Source organism: Serinus canaria, chromosome Z (genome assembly GCF_022539315.1).
Source record: "Serinus canaria isolate serCan28SL12 chromosome Z, serCan2020, whole genome shotgun sequence".
NCBI lineage: Eukaryota > Metazoa > Chordata > Aves > Passeriformes > Fringillidae > Serinus > Serinus canaria.
This window is the reverse complement of record NC_066343.1, coordinates 41710431-41727349: the sequence shown is the minus strand read 5'-3', so window position 1 is coordinate 41727349 and position 16919 is coordinate 41710431. Positions and strand designations below refer to the sequence as shown.

Genomic DNA, 16919 nt, shown 5'->3' with positions numbered 1-16919 from the left:
AGGGGAAACTGAGGGGAAAACCCACACCACAAAAGCAATCTCTATTACAAACAAAATCTTCATAGAAGAGGATTAATTACTTTTAATAAAATTAATGCTGAAGAAACTTCCATTAAAGTTTACAACTTACCAAGAAAGAATCTAACAAGAAAACTTAAACCCAAAGCAAAGTAGATTTTACTGGTTCCATGCTCCCACAATTAATTGTTAATGTGGAAGCTGAATAAGTTCCTTACTTTGCTTCTCTGGGCATCAGTATTAGTAGTGTAAAGGACAGAAAAAGCCACTGCTATTGATTAAAAAGGCATTTAATATTAAACAACTTCTAAGTAAGATAAGAGAAAAGACTAAACTAGAAACTATAGAGATTACATATATTCTATACCAAGAATTATTTTATCTTTTTCTTGCAGGATGCACCACATTCCATCATGCATTTAAATTTTTACTGAAAACACAAGAACATTAACATGGTCCAGTTTTGGATTTTAATGTGGGAATTCCTCTAAGCAAATACACTAATTTCTAAGAATAATGAATGTACTGCATGCAAAATTCCAATGTGAACTGTTGTTGAGTAGTATTTCAGGATTTGCAGAAGTTCCTAAACAACAGCAGAGCTCTTCTCAAAACGGATATAGCAATTTATAGCAGTAAGATGTTAACCCATCCCAGTAAATCTACATCATAGCAATGTTTTTTCTAGTACCAGTCTAAGTTCAAAAATCAGATTTTCTTCCTGAGGTGTCTAACTAAGAGTTACTGCATCAAAGTTGTCTCAAGTTGAAAATGTGCTGGTTTACTTACAAATCATTCTAAATCAGATACCTAGAGTTTTCTTTTCCTCTATACATCATGGGAATGTAAGCATGACAAGCCAAATCCCTAGGATGCTTCCTGCATGTAATTAATCAGTGTGACTTAGACTGGGGCAGCATCTGCCTGGTTTTAATTTAAAATGCTTTATGGGAGACAGAGGAAATAACAGACAATTTCTTCATGTCAGATTTGCAAGCCTGCAACTAGCCAGCATCTCTAAACAACTCCTCCTGTTTCCTGTCCCGGTCATTACTAGCTGTGAGCAGAACTGGTAGCCGTTCCATGATTTTTGCATGGTTTATCAAAAAAGCATTGCTACTAATTGAAATTAGTTGTTTTTAAGGAACTCCCAGTGAAACCCTGCAGTGGTAACACCAGAGAATGGCTTCCAGGGCTAACAAACAAAGCACCTCCAAGTCAAAGGACATCTAGCTTTCCTAGATTTGCTGATTCTAAGCCACCCTTCCACACAACATGGATGCAAAACGGCTGCTTGGAAATTTTGCTTGTTTGGCTTCTCCCAGATTTCTCTTTAATAGGAAATTTCAAAATTTCTACTTTTGTTCTGGAGTGGAATTTGGAAGCTGAGAGGATTGGGTGCCACAGAAATGCTGTGCCAACCCACAATACTTTGGCTAGTTTTGAGGTCAAGCACTCGATATTTGGTTTACTTCAGGCTCTACAGGTCTGATGAGTACTCATCTTCTGCTAAAACTTCTGAGGATTTTCCTCTCCCTTGATGGCAGCCTGCTGTTTGCAAAGGAAGAGAGGTCAACAACAGAAGCACCCTCTCCACTACACTACAGTAAATGGAGTCAGGAGGGCCACCCCTCACTCCATCTGATGACACAGCAGAGAGTCACTTGGCAGGAGGAATGCTGCCAGCACAGAGACTGCATGTCCACCCAAAACCAGGTCCACATGTACTCCCTCAATCTGCTTCAATCGCCAGTTCAATTCCAACAGTCATAAATGCTCCTCTGCTCTGACTAAAGCTTGAAAATAATCACAAAGACCACAACTTTCTTTCATGCTTTTCTTTCCTCTACAAGCAGCACGTTTTTCTGACTCTGGGCCTTGACTTCCTCCTCTCTTCCTTCTCAGCAGTTTTGCACTGGGCAGAGATAGCACTTCACTTTGATTCCTCCATAACCTCATCATATACTGGCAACATCATCAGTACCTGGCTTGGGCCTGTATGCCCTGGCCAGATCTGTTTCAGATTTAAAGTAGGTAATACAATCAGTGGGACTTCACAGAAGTAAGACAGATTTAGTCCTGCAAGAAAGTAACCTTCAAATCAATTGCAAAACAACCCTAATTTGGCTCATATCAAGCAATGAAGAACCAACGATCTGTTTACAGAAAGGAAGTAATACATTGATAAGTAAATAAGTACTTTGCATACTTCAGACTTGAAAGTCTGTCCATAATGGCACACACTTCAACAGCATAAGTAACAAATGAACAGAAAACTTTTGAAAGAAAATAGGTTGATTTTTACTTACCCTGATTTTTGATTCAATTCTCTGTCACTGTTGAGAAGAACCGTTTCCTCCTTCATTTCTTGTTCTGTTGCTACATTATTCCCAAGCCTCTGCTGAGAATTTGCTTCCCACGTACTATCACCACCAACTACCTGCAACTCTGGTGTTCCTGCAATGCCTGAACTCACATTCTCAGCTGCCAGGCCATCTGAAGGAGAACAGCTTTCATGTTCAAAAGATTTCTGAAGGGGAGTTTCTACCTGAAATTCTGTCCAAGTGTCAATCAATTCCTGCGCTGCAATAGGTGGCAGCTCTTCACCAGAATGTTCGGACCCTGATCTTGGCATCTCTGTCTTGGCAGAAATTTCTTCAGGTGATATGTCACTTACTTCATTTTGTCCCAATATAATCCAGCCCTCGTCTTGCCCACAGCTTTCCTGTGATTTCATTTCACCATCCAGCTTCTGAGGCACAGCAGAAGAATTTTTCTCTTCTAAGTGAACAGCGTCTCCAATCCCACAAACAAAATGATCTTTGCTTTCATTTGAAACTGATATTGCCTGAAGGGCACCCAAGGACCCTGGTGAAAAGCCCTCATGGGATTCTTGAAATGCAAAATTAATTTTGCTTCTTTCAAGGGTATCATTTGTTACAGGTGTATTTTCTTCCTCAGTAACAAGGATGTAATCCATCTCCAGTGAAGCTGGGAGCACCTGCATCCTCACATCTTCTTTACTGTCTGTACTTTCTAGTTCAGGGCTCTTATGGGAATTTGTCAGCTTTTCCTCCCTACAAAGTAGGAAGTCAGTGCCAGCTTCTAAAAGAAGAAGCAAATAGAAACTCTTTTTAATTTCTGAATTACTGATTTAGTCACCATAGTATGCTTTAATCAGTACTGTAAGATAAAGCTCTTTTCAGTTTGCTTGGCTCTGTTAATGTGTACTTGAATTTTATAACATCATCACCATCATCATTATTGTTAAAGGTTATACATTAACAAGGCAATCATTCCCAAGGCACAAACAATTCAGTATCCCATAGGCTAGGCCCTGTACAAACAACAGAAATTATATTACTACTTCACTGTTTAAAAGCTTTAGATCTGTCTGTGATGCCTTAAGTTTAAGCTTTCATATTTCCCAGATTCTGTACTGCATTAGTGTATAACTCTGAACTTCATAAAAAGTGTTAGCAAGTTCTCCTCACAGTTTAGTCAGACAAAACAATCCTTTTCCAGCCCAAGAACCAAGGACACTGTTGCAGCCTCAGTCCCAAAAAGTGTCCACAACTGCAAATTGAGGAGAGCAGTCTGGGAGGATGGCACTTCATAACGTGAAGCTGTAATTGGACAATTCACCCCAATATGTAAATGGACCAAAACTTATAAAAGTGAGAAAACTCATGACCAGTTGCCCATTTTGGGTCCATCTTAGGTCCATCCTGGGTGGAGCCACGGCCAGGCTCTTGTGCTGCCCAATATGTATCCTTTGAAGGCCTTTTAATAAATATCTACATTATTCCTTTAACTCTGTCTAACCTCTGTTCCAGGCAGCCTCTCACGGCATCATCTGAAAGAGCCACACTAGAGTTCTTTCCACAATAAATGTTCTGTACATTAGGGAGACACACAAACTCCACACTTCACTCAAAGCCTCCTCCTCACAGGCTTCATAGAAATACTTCCTCCTTTCTCTGTCCTGCGTATTTGCCCTGGAAAGCAGATTTTCTTACCATCACACGATCTTCTATCTCCACCTGGTGGTGAGTCGGGATCGGCTGTGTCTGTTTCAGATTTTCCTGTCAAGAAATCCGAATCTGGGGGAGTTACTTCAGACATGGAGAGCGATGGTACTGAGGTGAAATTTTCCTCAAGACGCTCTGTGGATGTCTCAGACACCTTACCTTCGGTCATTAGGATGTCCTCTGCACCTTCCAGAGGAGCTGGCAGCGGCAATCGTTTTTCCAAAGAAACACTGCCATAAAATGGCTGCTGTAACAGGAGCTCACCGTTTGCATTCTCTCTGCTGCCAGAGGGTTCAGCATCAAAAGATGCAGAGGATAGTGGAGTGCACACTGTTGGTGATTGGTCATTGGGTATTTCCTTGAACACAGGAACATCATTTTCAATTACAGCTTCATTTTCTTTTGCTATGTCATCAAACAGTTGATTATTTGAATCAGACTCATCACCTTCATTACCACCAGGTAGAAAGGATTTGGGAAGGAGTGTCCGTTCATCTTCTGCTGCCTCACTGCCTAGCAACGTCAGTATGTTCACTCCACCACATGTGCCTGCCAGGACATTAGTCACTGAGGTGTCCCTGATACTATGTTCTATCCCTATGTCAAAGTCATCCACACATTCTTCTGACCTATCTAGCTCAACACCAGTTATTGCTGTATGGTCAGTTTCAGAATATTTTACAACTTCACCCAAGGCACTAATTTCTTTTAAGCTTTGTTCTTCCCTATCAGGCTGATTGAAATCCATGGGAAGCAAATGCATTTGAGAGGTCGTGATTTGAGCTGTATCAGTTGGTGCTCCTTGGTGGCTTGCATCAGTGAAACTTCCATGGAGCATGTCTTTCACATCTAAGGATGTCTCTTTTATAACTTCACTGGCAATTTCAGTTGACTCAACAGGGTCAAAAACCAGCTTATTTTCTAGACTGTATTCTTCTGGAATTGGAAATTCAGGAAGCTCCTGAGAATTAGAAGAGATAAGCTGATAGAATTCACTGGTCTTTACTGGTTCATAGTCCTGGAGGCTACCATTTTCAGAGTGCATCTCACTCTGCATTACTAACTGACACTTTGAATCAATATCTGCCTCTTTATTCACATTTGATCTTGTACGAATTGGCTGACTGTCTTTGTCTTCAGGCTCCACTGCAATCTGAGAAGATGGGATTGAGGCATGCTTAGCTCCATATTCCTGGCACACATCAGGACTACTTGATGACTCTGAACCATTGTCTTGGTCACAGTGACTTAAAATATCAGGATTTTCACCATCTGATTTCAAAGTGACAGTCTCCTCAGCATTAGTCCACAGGTCAGGTTCCACTGAAAACTGCTGATTACTTCCTTGTGTGTTATCCTGTAAAATATCTGGGATAAGTGAAGCTTGGGGAACTAATATATTCCACTCTGGACTTGACTTTTCTGCCATTTCAAAAGATAAGTCTTCTACAGTGAAAGCACCTGGCATGGAGTTGTGCACTTCTACTCTTTCACAGGTGTCCTCCTGCTGTCTTTGAGGGGTGACTTTTGCATTTCCCTCATTGTCTTTTGGTGGATCCAGTACAGTGATTGCTTCAACTGCTGTATTTGGTATACCTTGTTCCTCATCTGAAAAAGAGTTTTGTGGAGTCAGTTGATTTCCCTCATCTGTAGAAAACAACTGCTCTATCAACTCTCTTTCTTCTTTATCCAGTGTGAAAGAGTCAAACTGATTGAACTGTGAAGTGTCTTCATTAATCTGACCATCAGGACTATTGACAGAATGTACTAGTCTTTCATCTTCTTCTTCATCAGAGTACAGGGGGGCAGGTGGATTTCCATCATTACCTGGATCTGTGAAATGTGCTTCTCTTAGTTCTTCATCTTGTGAAGGGGAGCCAGAGGAGTACTCCTTACTATTTCCCAGCTGATTTGTTACAGAGTGACTTGAACCAGAATACTGATCTTCCAATTGCTTTTCTTCGCAAGGCTGGAAACTCCACCATTCTGAACTGTTATCTAGAAAATCAGATGTTCCTATTGTGGATTTTGGATTAGTTCTTGAATCAGCTTCCAGTGACATACTCCACCTATCTACAGCTTTTGAAGAATGCTCTTCTTTATCACCTTCAGCAGAAGTTGACGCAGGATCTTCACTCATTTGATACAAATATGAGTCTTCCCCACTATCTGGTTTTTCATTGAAAACAGTCACCTGAGTTATTTCATCAGGTGTTTCACAGTGGCCTGTAGTAGATTGAGTAGTCTTATGATCAGTAAATGCACTAGTTCCATCCTCCTGCAATACCTTTTCAGCTTCAATTGTTTCAGAATTTTCACTGAAGGTGCTTATGAGGACGTTCTCTCCCACCTTGGTTTTTGCACCTAAACTCTCTTCATTAGCTTCAGGACTTGTTGCATTGGACTGATCATAATCCTCTTCATTTTCAGCTGCTCTGTGCTGCTTGTTTTCACACACTGAATCTTCATGAATCACTTCTGGACATGCCTCTGAATTCTCTGAATCCTCATTTATGTCAGGACTTGACAAAGAAGATACAGTATCATCATCTACATGGGCATTCCAAAAATCTAAGCTTTTAGGAACTTTGTTCTCTTCACCACTTGTTTCAAATTCTTCTTCAGATTCATTCCCAAATTCCCGCTTTTTAAAGGAATCTGCAAGATTTTTATTATTTTTCATCTCCCACACATCCCTGCTTCTTTCATGATGACTAGCAACTGGAAGGTCTCCCCACACATTCACAGATGTATCACTTAAGTCAGGACTTGTTCCACTTGAGTGTGTATAATAATTTATTGAATTACTCCACATATTATCTTCTTCCAAATAGCTTTTGATCTGTATATCTTTTGAAAGGCTGCTTGTGGTATTTGCTATTTCAAGGACTTCGCTTGCCTCAGGACTTGTTCCAGGAGACTGCAAATCTTCACGTGGCTGTGAATCCCAAGCAGTTTGGGGAAAATTGTCATTAGGCACTGCAAATGGCTCTCCACAAAGATTAGTAGCAGGTTCTACATTTTCACAGTTTTCATTTCTCCCAGAAGCTATTTCAAGTGAAAATGAATTTTCCACCACAGACATATGTGCAATATCAGGAACACTAACAAATCCAGAAAGATTTTTCTTGAACTCATCTGTGAAAGGATTTTCATTGGTCCTCATCAGTTCTAAGCTATTTTTAAAAGATAGTAAATCAGAATTACAAATGTCTGGATGGTTAGAAGTCACTTCATGTAAGCATTCTTGCTGTTCTCCCAGAGGTTCTTGTGGTTTATCCATCAAAGGAATTGATATGGCTTGGCCACAATCATTCTTTCCAGAGTCATTCCAGACACCTGAGCTTCCAAGTATTTTAGAAGAATTATTTTCAGGATTATCACTACCCTTATCAGAACTTTCAGAAATATTTTCCATCTTGGGACTTGTTGCATCCTCTGTCACAGCAGCTGCTTTTCCAGCCCCCTCAGAAAGCAGCTGTGACATTTCACTATAATTGTAATTTTTTGGTAAGGGGTCATCAAAAAATTCATAATCTCTGCCTCCTTCAGTAATAGTTGAAGATTCTAAACTGTTCTGCAATACGTCTTTTCTCTCTTCCTGACTAACTGGATTGCTTTGATTAGAAAATGACACATTCTCTGTGATTAATACGTCCAAACTAACACAATTTCTCAGTTTTTCTGGGGAGGTGGGAACTTCAGTTGTTGGCTCATTTTCTTCCAAATCTGTTTTACCTGAAGATTCATTGCCCTCTTGCACCGGTTTATTACAAATGTCATTAATTATCTGCTGCCCACTTGTCACATGTGTTCTCTTACATTCTTCTCCTTCCTTAGAGATGACAGTGGCATTATCCCAGCCTTCCTCACACCCCTGCTCACTCTGTGAATCCCACGAGTCCAGCTGGTGCACTGAATCCTGAATACCCAACTCTTCTTCAATACCAACAGTGTTTTGTGCTGCATTCTTACTAAGTATCTCACTCCCTAAGTCACATGTTTTCAGATCCAAACCTTTCTCATTTTCTGAAGTTGGTGTAGAGACGTTCGTGCCTTCTACAGGAACACTGCCCACTGCTTCTGCCTCGTCAGCTGCTCTCTGTCTAGTATTTAATTCATTCTGTGAGGGTGATAAGTCATTCATTGTTTGACTATATGCCAGCATTACTCTTCTGCTTTCAGATACAGGAAAGTTATTTTCACTGCTACATATTTCAGTTGAAAAACATTGATCAGCTGTTTGTTCTGAATTAAGGCAAGGCTTAGCAGATGCAGAAAGAACTGGAATTTCAGAATTTCTTTCTTGTAACTGGGTGATGTTATTTAGGGGAGTGTCCCAGATATCTGTATTTCTAGTATTTGACAAAGGCACATTGTCAGGAGACAATGGTTCCTTACTTGATTTCTCAAGTACTTCTGACTCAGCCAAGTTTGTGTTCATGAATTTACCATTAACTGTTCCTTCATCAAAATCCTTGTCCTCATTTTCTCTTTCATCTTCCACATATGTAGGTGATATATATGAATCAGATGTTGAATAATTGGTGTCTGGTGGAGAAACAACTAAATCTTCCGCTATATTTGAGGAATTAAGATCCGAGTTTTTATATAAGAAGGTATCCTCCCATGGCACCACTACTTCTGTTACTTCTTTTCTGATGTTTTTATCATACATACTCCAGGTATCTATATTTTCAAATTGTTTTTGTCTATGTTTAGGATCACCAAACAAAGTTCTTCCTCTGTGTTCAGCTTGGAATTATTTTGCATATTGTTGAAAACAAAAGTTATATTTTCAGGTTTTCCATGGTCTTCTATTGAATAGTACCTTCCTTTATCCCATACTTCTGGATTTTCAATTTCATTGTCCACTGTGATTTCTGAAGAATCTGATAAACCAGATTTTGATAAGGCCCATTCCTCAGGAATATTCACAGATTTTAACTCTCCATCTAGTTTGGGCATGTTCCATACCTTTTCTGAGGGTTTACCAGCATTTCCTTCATCTAACTCGGTCCAGATTTTGTAAGAGTCTCCAGCTAGCTGGCTACCTTTTTCTTCACCACTACACCATGCATCTGACATCACAGGTGTTGGTTGGCTGACCTTCCACAGGTCTGTAAAGCTCTCCACTTCTTGCTTTGTCTCATCTAAAGAAGCAGTTTGCAAACATGAATGTTCAGTGTTTTTCTCTTGATTCTCACGGTTCCAATTATCTTCTTTAAACTGATTGTCCCATAGACCTGCTTTCATATATTCCATTTGCTTGGGCTGTTTTTGGAGGAACACAGAATCTGAGGCTCTTCTATCAGTATGTTCTCGTAGCAAAGGACTTTCTTTAGAATCTTTCCATAAGACAGGACTCTGAAATACAGATTCCTGTTCACTTGAACTCCATGCATCAGCATTTCTGGAATCTAGGTCAAAGCCGTCCCACCAGCTCCCATATCTAACACGAGATGGAGAGTAATTTGTGCCACCTATTTCATTAATTTTTTTAATGACATCTTGTGAGAAAATTAAAGGTTCCCCATTATCTAATGGTGAAGTATCTACAAGACTATTCATAGGAGTTGGTGGAATTCTTGAATCAGCAGATTTCAATGCTTCTGGTGAAGAAGAATCACCTTCAACTAAATCAATCAAACTTGAAGTTTTCTCACACGTTTCTCCCGGATTCTCACCAAATTCTGCTGGACTGTCTTCCTCAATTTTTGTTTTAAGTAAGTCAGTTGAATACTTTCCTGAATCATTTTCTAATAGGTTTGTCTCATCAAGTTTTTTCTTCAGAGTTAGCTGATGCCCTTCTGATGAATCACTATTGAGAAAATAGTAATCTGCCGGGGAACAATCAACAGAACGAGAAGATGACTCAGATGGAGCTGTAACCATGGGTGCTAGATCAAAATTGAAAAGATCAAAGTTATCGCTATTGCTTCCTGACTGAGACTTTTGCTCTTCAGCTATTGCTCCTTCAGGAATAGGGCTGTAGGAATCAAAGCCAGGCAAAAGACTGTGATGTGAAGCAGCACCTTCTGCAACAGGGCTATCATCACTAAGAAAAACAGAACTCTCCTTGGAAGACCGGCTGCTTCTAATGGTAGCCAAGCCACTGTCTGGACTCACAAGGTCTACATTAACATCAATGTGGGCTTGCATAGACCCATTTAGATCTTGAGGATTTTCTATAAAATTGGCAGAACTGGGCTGTGGTTCTACATCAGAACCATATAACTCCATAATACCAGAAGATCCTTGTGAAAGTGGAGCACTTCCAGCAACAGCTTCAGTAGAAGAAGTTCTACTGTTTGATACCATTTCTGGTTGCCTTCTATTTATAACTTCCTTAATTAGAAGAAAAATTTGATCACAGGTCACCGAAGAATTTTCTTGATGATAAATGAGAATTTGGTCACATTCACATTCTAGAGGATCCAGCTCCAAACAAGGATTCTGACACTCTTCTAATTCACAGCAGATCTGTTGAAAAATGGGGTATTTCAGAAGTCACTGCAGTCATGGACATAAGGCACATAATGACTACTTCATCATGTAATACAGCCATACCTATCTCTTCCTATTAACCTACTGTTTGGCCATTTCACTGTAGCATCCTTATTACGGTCCCCAAAAAGATGAGGTATTACAAAAGAGGATCAAGACAAAATATTTGTTATATGATTGGTCAGAAATCATACTGGTCATTATACAGAAATTATATCAGTCAGAATTATCAGACTTTTCGTTTCACTTCTTGTTAGAAAATCCAAATAAAATGTTTGGTTGTTTCCTTAAGATATCTGAGTAAAATTTATGAAATCTGAGTAAAATTGATTAATTTAGGAATGTATTTCTAGAATGAGGTAATTATATTAATAAATAAATGCATTTATATTGGCCTTGAAAACCATGAAGTCACTTAGCCTTCCAAAAATCAGAAGTTTTCAAGACTGAAAAAAGGTTCAAAAAGTTGCCACTGAGATAGTCTCTTCCATCTGGGGAGAAATATAGTTTTAAAAAATGGAAAGCACCCAGCTCTGGAAAAATGTACACAATAATAATAATTTGGTTTGATTTCAGAGCTTAAATTCTTTAGGAATAACATATACATTACAAACCCAGGTCAAAACTGGGGAATAAAACATTTTAACTGAATTGAAAATTCTTGCCTCTTTCAGTATTTCTCATAACCTTTTTCAACTAGCTTGGTCTGAAGCAATAATAAATAGTATAATCTTTCATTCTCTTACCATATAAATAATGCAGCCATTTCAAATAGCTGCTCAATTGCTGGTCCACTGTTGCTACATTTTGACCTTACTTAATTAATCAAGATCTTGATTAAGAGACTACTTAAAAAAAAGCTCAGCATTTTTTTCCAGGAAAAACATCTGATTCTTTTTCCAGGTACTCACTTGATTGCCTAGCTCTAGGTTTTCCGAGTATACTGCTATTTGTTGTTTTGTCTGCTTCTCATCTGTCAAACAGTTGGCCAAAATGACAAGTACATCGAACCCATATTTATCTATGAATGCTTTCAGATCACCAATGAGACTCCTGTGTAATATGCAGTCCTGAAAAACATCAAAAAATTAAAAGAAATGTCAGCAACTTTTCTGGTTCTTTTCATCCAAATATGTTGGGAAAATAGCTGTAAATGTTCAAAAACATCAGCAGGTCTAACAAGCAAGAAAATTCCATTTCACTTGTCAAAACAACAACCATTTACCTAATAAAAATAAAGAACCAGTGCCATAGCACAGTAATAGAAGAACACTAGAATACTAAATGCAGATTTTGCCTTCCTAATCTGCTGGTGAAACATAATTCTTACTTGTTCCTGCTACCTGCTTTGGCAACATTGATTAAAAGCATTCCAAGTTCTAGTGTATACCCATGATACAGAAACTGGGCAAAGGGAACAGGAGACTTGCATGGATGAGCATGGAACTTCCAGCAAAACTCAAACTCAAGAAAGAAATATATGCAACATGGAAGAAGGGACAGGCCATACAGGACTCTAGGAACATCGAATTGCAGGGATACAATGAGGAAGGCTGAGACCCACTTGCAACTGAGTCTGGCAAGGGACAACAAGGACAACAAGAAGGGCTTCTACAATTTTATCAGCAGCAAAAGAAAGATTAGGCAAAATGCAGGGCCACTGCAGAATCAGATGGGTGTTCTGGTGATGCAAGACACAGAGAAGTTAAAATTACTGAATGCCTTCTTTGCTTTTCTTTACTGTTGAGACCAGCTCTCCTGAGTCCCAGATCTCAGCGGTAAGAGAGGAAGGCTGGAGAAAGGAAGGCTTCCCCTTGGCTGTCAAGGGTTGGGTTAGAGATCAGCTAGGCAGACTTAACACCTTAAATCCATGGGATCCACCCAGAGGTGCTCAGAGAGCCAGCAGATGTTGTTGATCTGCTGCTTTCCATCATATTTGAAAAATCTTGAAGAATGGGAGAATTGCCTGATGATTCAAGGAAGGCCAATGTCACTCCTGTCTTCAAAAATGGCACAGAGACCTGGGAAACTACCAGCCAGCCAGCCTCACCTCAGTTCCTGGAAAGGTGATGGAACAGATCATTATGGATATCATCAAAAAGCATATAGAAGACAAGGTCATCAGGAACACAGGAGTAGTAAGGATGGATTGACTGAAGGCAAATCAGATTGGACCAATGTGATAGACTTCTATGATGGCATAGCAAGATGGTCAACAAGAGGAGAGCAGTGGATGTTGCCTACCTCAGCTTCAGCAAGGCTTCTGATGCTGTCTGCCATAACATCCTTATAGGTAAGCTCAGGAAATGTGGGTTAGAGGAATGGACAGTGAGAACTGGCTGCAGGCAGAGCTCAGGGGGTCATGATCAGTGCAGCAGAGTCCAGCAGGACGCCTGAAGACAGGGGTATTCCCAAAGGATCAATACTGGGTCCAATCTTATTTATCTTATTTTTGATCCCTTCCTCCAGAGGCCTGGAGGAAGGGATCAAATGCACCCCCAGCAGGTTTGCTGGTGACTCCAAACTGGGGGACAGTGGCTGATCCACCTGAAGGCTCTGCTGCCATTCAATGGGACCTTGATCAGCTGGAGGGTTGGGCAGAGAGAAACCTGGTGAGGCTCCACAAGGGCAAGTGCCAGCTCCTGCACCTGGGGAGGAACAGCCCCAAGTGCCAGCACAGGCTGGGGCTGACCTCCTACAGAAGCAGCTCTGTGGGAAAGGACCTGGGACTCCTGGTGGATCACAAGGTGTCCATGGGCCAGCAGTGTCCCCATGGCCAGGAGGGCCAATGTCATCCTGGGGTGCATTGGCAGGAGTGTGGCCAGCAGGTGGAGGGAGGTGATCCTCCCCCTCTGCTCAGCCCCAGTGAGGCCACTCCTGGAGTGCTGTGTCCAGCTCTGGGCTCCTCAGCACAAGGGAGACAAGGAGCTACTGGAGAGGGTCCAGTGGAGGGCCCCAAGGATGATCAGGGGTCTGGAGCTTCTCTCTCATGAGGAGAGACTCTAGGAGCTGGGACTGTTTGATCTGGAGAAGAGAAGACTGAGAGCGGATCTCACCAATACATAGAAATATCTCAAAGGGCGTGTCAGGAGGATGCTGCTGGACTCTTTTCAGTGGTGCCCAGTGACGGGACAAGGAGCAATGGCCATAAACTGAAGTACAGGAAGTTTCACCTCAACAAGAGGAAGAATTTCTTTACACTGAGGGTGGCAGAGCACTGGAACAGCTGCCTGGGGAGGCTGTGGAGTCTCCCTCTCTGGAGACATTCAAAACCCCCCCTGCACGTGCTCCTGTGTCACCTGCTCTTGGTGACCCTGTTTTGGCAGGGGCTTGGACTGGATGGTCTCCAGAGGTCCTTTCCAACCCTAGCAATTCTGTGATTTTGTGATACTGGTCTATTGCTTTTTCTTGAATAAACAATGGGTTTTTGTCAGAAAAAGAAATACTTTATGAAATTTGTCATGCCAAAATTTATCTAAAAAAATAAATGATACAAAAATAGTACTGAGTAACAAAATCCACAAGCTAATTTAATTTGCAGCCCTTCATATGTACCCATGATGATGTTACCCTATGGCAGCATCTCAATTACCACAGATTGCTCCTACAGATCCCCTTGTTCCTGCTCTCTGAATTGTGCAAATCTCAAAAAAAAAAAAAAAAAAAAAAATACACACACACACACACACACAAGTAAGAACAGAGGCAAAATATTTTTATACTCCTTGTATCAAAAAAGTTATCTTCTTTCACACACACCCCACTCCAAATACACAGGAGGTAAATTTTACTTTTCCCATTCTCATTAATGCTTGGACTAGCCCAGTTATGCAGAACTTGAAACATAAATCACACATCCACCTTTCTCAACTGGGAACATAATGCACAAAGTATAAATGTCTTTTTTCAGCCCTCACTTCTGATAATTACTGGTCAACAAAGACATAGAAATTTCATTTTCTCCTTTATGTTTCTGCTGCTTGTATTAAAATAATTTTTTGTCATCTTCTAGCCAAGACTTCTTTTGATGCTGCCAAGCTACACGGGCCTTGAATAAACAGCAGTTCATCATGAACACAGCACAACTGTATGTACAGACTGGCATGTTATTCCCCTGCATCGGTCTCTTACCTAATGAATTACTGTTTTGGTTACAAATATATAAACACTATTTATTAATCTACTCAAATGTGTCCACAAAATGCATCACCCTCCCTCTAAGTTAAACTTAAAAAAAATAAAATCTTGTTTGTCAAATGCTTTGGAAGTAGATTCCTTTCTGCAAGTAGAGATGAAGTTTTCCCTTTGATGTTTGCATAGCACCTAAAAATGAAGTTTATGTGAAATTCACACAGATTAATGCACAGTCAGCTGCCAGTTTATTGGTGGACACTCATATGTGAAATCTGAAGAGAGGCTTATGGTGAGGAATTATTCTGAAAAAGCTTTGAATATGCAAATCAGTAAAAACTTCTGAAGACACAAGAATTGGGTAGATTAGAAACAGTTCCAAAATGTCCTTGAGTATGGAGAAGTCACTTCAATTGTTCCCATTCCTAACTGCAATTGGAACAATTAAAATCTATTCAAATAAAAAATCTGAAATATAGCAGCCTCAAAACCATCTGAAAATTCCTGATAACTCACGTAAACAACATAAAGTTTATTCTTTTAAACTAGTACCAGCAACAAAATTCAGATACTCCCTTCACAGGCATTCAAACATTCAAGTAAATGACAGGTGCAAACAAGCCTTAAAAACTACCAAATATATGTACTGAAAGACAGGATAGATATATGGGCTCTCCCATGAATTTGATAACCCAAATTAACAAGCAGAACGTATTACAAACACTTACAGAAAATGAAAAATTTGCTTCAGAAATGAAAAAATGCAAATAATTTCAACAGTTAAGCTAGTGCATCCCAAATTAATTACATGCATTTAAAATATGCTGTTGATGAATTAGTATAGCAGGAAATATACTGACACAGCTAAACAATTACAAAGGTCAGTTAACTGGTAATTTTTATACACTCCTTTTCTTTTACTAACATGTGCTGGCTTGAGTATTAAGTAATATTTACATAGTATACAGCAGATAAACATGCATGCAAACATTATTAGTTGCTATAAGGCCCTTTAAGTAACTTATAAACAAAAAAATGACTTGTTAGCTACTTGAAATACATATACTTGAAGTAAATAGAATCTAGTAGTACCTATATTTTGTGTAGTTAACAGCAGTATAACTACTGGAGTAATTTAGCATCATAACACGTAATAAAATGGTGCTTTTGTCTAATGCCTATAAATAGTTTCTGCTGTAACACAGCAATATAATGAACATTGTAAAATTTACAAATATTTTTCGTATCAGTTAGGTGAGCAGAATGAGAAAGTCGAAGAAATCCAAATACTTTTGAAGGGTTTTTGAACATGACCTGTTTAGTAATTATATATTTTTGTTGAGAAATACTATTTTATGTAAGTCCTATTTTGCTGGGAAATTTCTTTCTCAGAAACTCTATTTTCTTTCTTGATTCTTAAGAATTTCTTTTTAAGTTTAACAGATAATGTAACTAAAAACATGGATGATCCTTTTAAAGAGGCAAAATATCAAAGAAATATCTGAACAGAATCTGTAACTTCTCTGTCTCTTGCAACACTGATTCACGAAATCAACAGCCAATTACGCAAGTGATCACTGCAAGTGTACATTACACACATTTCTGACTCTTCTAAGCTAACTGTGTCAATATTAACCTGACCAAATTAAGAACAAACTGTCTCTTTTGTTCTTCACACTTCTCACATGGGGAGCACAATATGGCTTTTGTCAGAGGTGCTCCATCATTTTGGCTCAAGGAAACTGTCAGTACAGTTTGGGATTCGTTATTCATGGGCAGATACCCTGATGGGTCTAATGAAGCCTTTCTGCTGACAACTCATTTGCTAAAAATACCCAACCATCACAAAATATAAATGAGGAATATCGTATCCCATTACAATTTTCACAACTGATGCAATTATCACAATACAGAAGTCATACATACTGCTACTGCATTCTCTTAATATTTCATGGTCGGTACTTCTGCATTCCAGTTTATTTCTGTGTGATCACTGATAAAACTTTATGACATACTTAAATTGCAATATAATAGGGTAAACACCAAAGATACAGCACACATGCAGAGCTAACAGGCTGTGTGCCATTTGTTGTAAACCCAGCTAATTACTAGAAGCCCCTTCCTTTATTAAAAAAAAAAAATTAAAAAGAAAGGCAAAAGAGTACAGAAAAATACTCAATTTTTTATAAAAAGTTTTCAGGTAAAGGTCAGTAAAAATTTAAACAACAGTGT

General features: G+C 39.4%; 1 protein-coding gene across 1 annotated transcript in view; it reads right to left on the bottom strand.

Annotated features, from left to right (window-relative positions):
- Positions 1 to 16919, bottom strand: part of PRUNE2 (prune homolog 2 with BCH domain) — a 133590-nt gene that overhangs the window by 45374 nt on the left and 71297 nt on the right. Inside the window, 4 exon segments of the mRNA XM_050987200.1 lie at positions 2328 to 3123; positions 4038 to 8786; positions 8789 to 10532; positions 11468 to 11626. Coding sequence (XP_050843157.1) covers positions 2328 to 3123; positions 4038 to 8786; positions 8789 to 10532; positions 11468 to 11626 — 7448 coding nt within the window.